The sequence below is a fragment of the Canis lupus genome, chromosome 22 (genome assembly GCF_003254725.2).
Source record: "Canis lupus dingo isolate Sandy chromosome 22, ASM325472v2, whole genome shotgun sequence".
NCBI classification, from domain to species: Eukaryota; Metazoa; Chordata; class Mammalia; order Carnivora; family Canidae; genus Canis; species Canis lupus.
Window position 1 is genome coordinate 41,326,393 of NC_064264.1, and position 2,543 is coordinate 41,328,935.

The 2,543-nt window shown below is 35.7% G+C and overlaps 1 protein-coding gene across 1 annotated transcript; it reads left to right on the forward strand.

Annotated features, from left to right (window-relative positions):
* Positions 1 to 212: 212 nt before the first annotated feature.
* LOC112655917 (myosin regulatory light polypeptide 9-like) lies at positions 213 to 714 on the forward strand. Its single transcript, XM_035704541.2, has one exon. The coding sequence runs from the start codon at positions 223 to 225 to the stop codon at positions 712 to 714; it is 492 nt and encodes a 163-aa protein (XP_035560434.1). The 5' UTR covers positions 213 to 222.
* Positions 715 to 2,543: the final 1,829 nt, after the last annotated feature.

A 2,543-nucleotide genomic window follows, 5' to 3' on the forward strand; every position in this document is an offset into this window, starting at 1 on the left:
AAAAGGTACAGCTGAGAAACATGCAGAGTTGCAAAATACGAATGCAAGATTAAGAGATATTCAAAATATGTCTAAAATAATTTCAGCTAGAAAGAATAAAGAAAAAATACAGAAAAAAAATTCAGATTTATAATGACTGGACTTGGTGGCTACAGCCAGGGCAGCGAGGGGGTCACCGAAGTGCTCCAATTCTCACGGCTGTACAGGGATTGAACCGCCACCATGTCAAGCCGAAGGGCAAAGACCAAGACCACCAAGAAGCACCCTCAGCGCACAACATCCAATGTATTTGCCATGTTTGACCAGTCACAGATTCAGGAGTTCAAAGAGGCCTTCAACATGATTGATCAGAACAGAGATGGTTTCATTGACTTGGAAGATTTGCATGATATGCTTGCCTCCCTAGGGAAAGATCCAACCACTGAGTATCTGGATGCCATGATGAATGAGGCTCCTGGACCCATAAATTTTGCCATGTTTCTCACGATGTTTGGTGAAAAGTTAAACGGCACAGATCCGGAAGATGTCATCAGAAATGCTTTTGCTTGCTTTGATGAAGAAGCAACTGGCACCATCCAGGAAGATTACCTGAGAGAGCTGCTGACAACCACGGGAGACCGGTTTACAGATGAGGAGATGGATGAGCTGTACAGGGACGCACCTGTCGACAAGAAGGGGAATTTCAATTACATTGAGTTCACACGCAACCTTTAAACACGATGCAAAAGACAAAGATGACTGAAAAGACCTTCAAATTCCAGCCAAACTTCCTTATTGCCACTTTGGGTATTTCTGAGACTTTCTCTTAGAGTCTGTTGCACGCCCTTAGCTTTGCAGCTTTTGCCTTTCTTATATTTATTCTCAGCCATTTGGGGCACATGCATCTCTATAATCAGACTGGAAATGGGACTTTTTATGATTTTCAGAATAGAAAATAGGGCAATTTAACTTACCAGCTCCCCTCCCCAAAATAACTGCAGTCTGCACAGAGTCAGTATATTTTTTCAGAGAAAGTTATTCACTCAATTTTTTCTGAACCATAATTAAACTTTATGATAAAAAAAAGAATTATAATGACTGAGGCTTATAAAAACATAATGGTTCAAAAAGCATAAAATAACACCAAGAGATGATAAAGTAAATTCAAATGAAGTTATATCACGATGAAAATGCACCTCTCCCCCTCAAAAAAAAAAAAAATACAACACAGAGAAAAATCTTTAAGTTAGGGGAAAAAATAGATTATGTATCAAGAAGGAATTTTTTTTTAGCAATAGCATTAATAAAGGCCAGAGGATATTACCTTCTAAGTACTATGTGAAAATAACTTATAATGAGTAATGGCTGACCCAGATAAGTATCAATTCAAGACTAAGGCATATGGAAGGGAATGTTTGATATAAAAGATTTCATTTACATTCATAGAGTTATAAAATAACTAATGAATTACATAGTTCATTAGATTTAAATTGAACCCAGTGGGAAATATGAGTCAGGGAAAAACTAAACAAATATTAAAATATTTTGGTAATCTAAACCAATGTTGAATCAAAGTACAACTCCATAACAATGGATGATGAATGGAATGATTAGAATAAGGCAATCCATTTTAAAATTTGGATTAATTAGACAACTCTCCTCTAAAATAAAAACAAACAGAAAGGAACAAAATTGATCAGTAACATTAAATAAGCTGAACAGTGTTTTAAATAAACTTCCAAGGGATCATCAGAGAGACGAATTTTGACAAGTGTGCAGGAAGAAAAAAATAATACTTGAAAAAAGTTCACAGAAGGTAAAAGAGCAAAAAAAAAAAAAAAAAAGAAGAAGGTAAAAGAGCTTCAGCTACCAACAAAAATACACTCATATTTTAAAAGTAATATATTAGCTTAAAAGTCTAACAATGTATTAAAATCTAAATCATGCACATGTAGGGCTTGTTCCAAGAATAGATAACTGAGGTTTATCTTAGCATAAATTAACATTAAATTTGGTAAAGAAGTAGTATACCATATTAACAAATTAAAGAGGGGGAAAAAACCACTGGAGACCATAATAAATATTTATTGAACAATTACTTTGAGCTGTTCCCAATCAGTAGGTAAGAACAGTGATTAAAACAAAATATGTATTCTTAATGATTTCTTTTTTTTTATTGGAGTTCAATTTGCCAACGTATAGCATAACACCCAGTGCTCATCCCATCAAGTGCCCCCCTCAGTGCCCGTCACCCAGTCACCCCCCCTCCCCTGCCCACCTCCCTTTCCACCACCCCTTGTTCGTTTCCCAGAGTTAGGAGTCTCTCATGTTCTGTCTCCCTTTCTGATTTTTCCCACTCATTTTTTCTCCTTTCCCCTCTATTCCCTTTCACTATTTTTTATATTCCCCAAATGATTTCTTTCTACTGGAGAAGAGAGTAAGTCAAGTGAATGAATAAAATTCAACATTATGTAGGTAAGAGAAATATAAAATCAAAGAATGGTGAAGTGAAATGTATGTGTGTACAAGTGAATGAAGAAAAAACAAAAGACCCACATGCAAAA

What these genes read in the sequence shown, in the direction of transcription:
- LOC112655917 (XM_035704541.2), top strand. Translation starts at nt 223, where the DNA reads ATGTCAAGCCGAAGGGCAAAGACCAAGACCACCAAGAAGCACCCTCAG.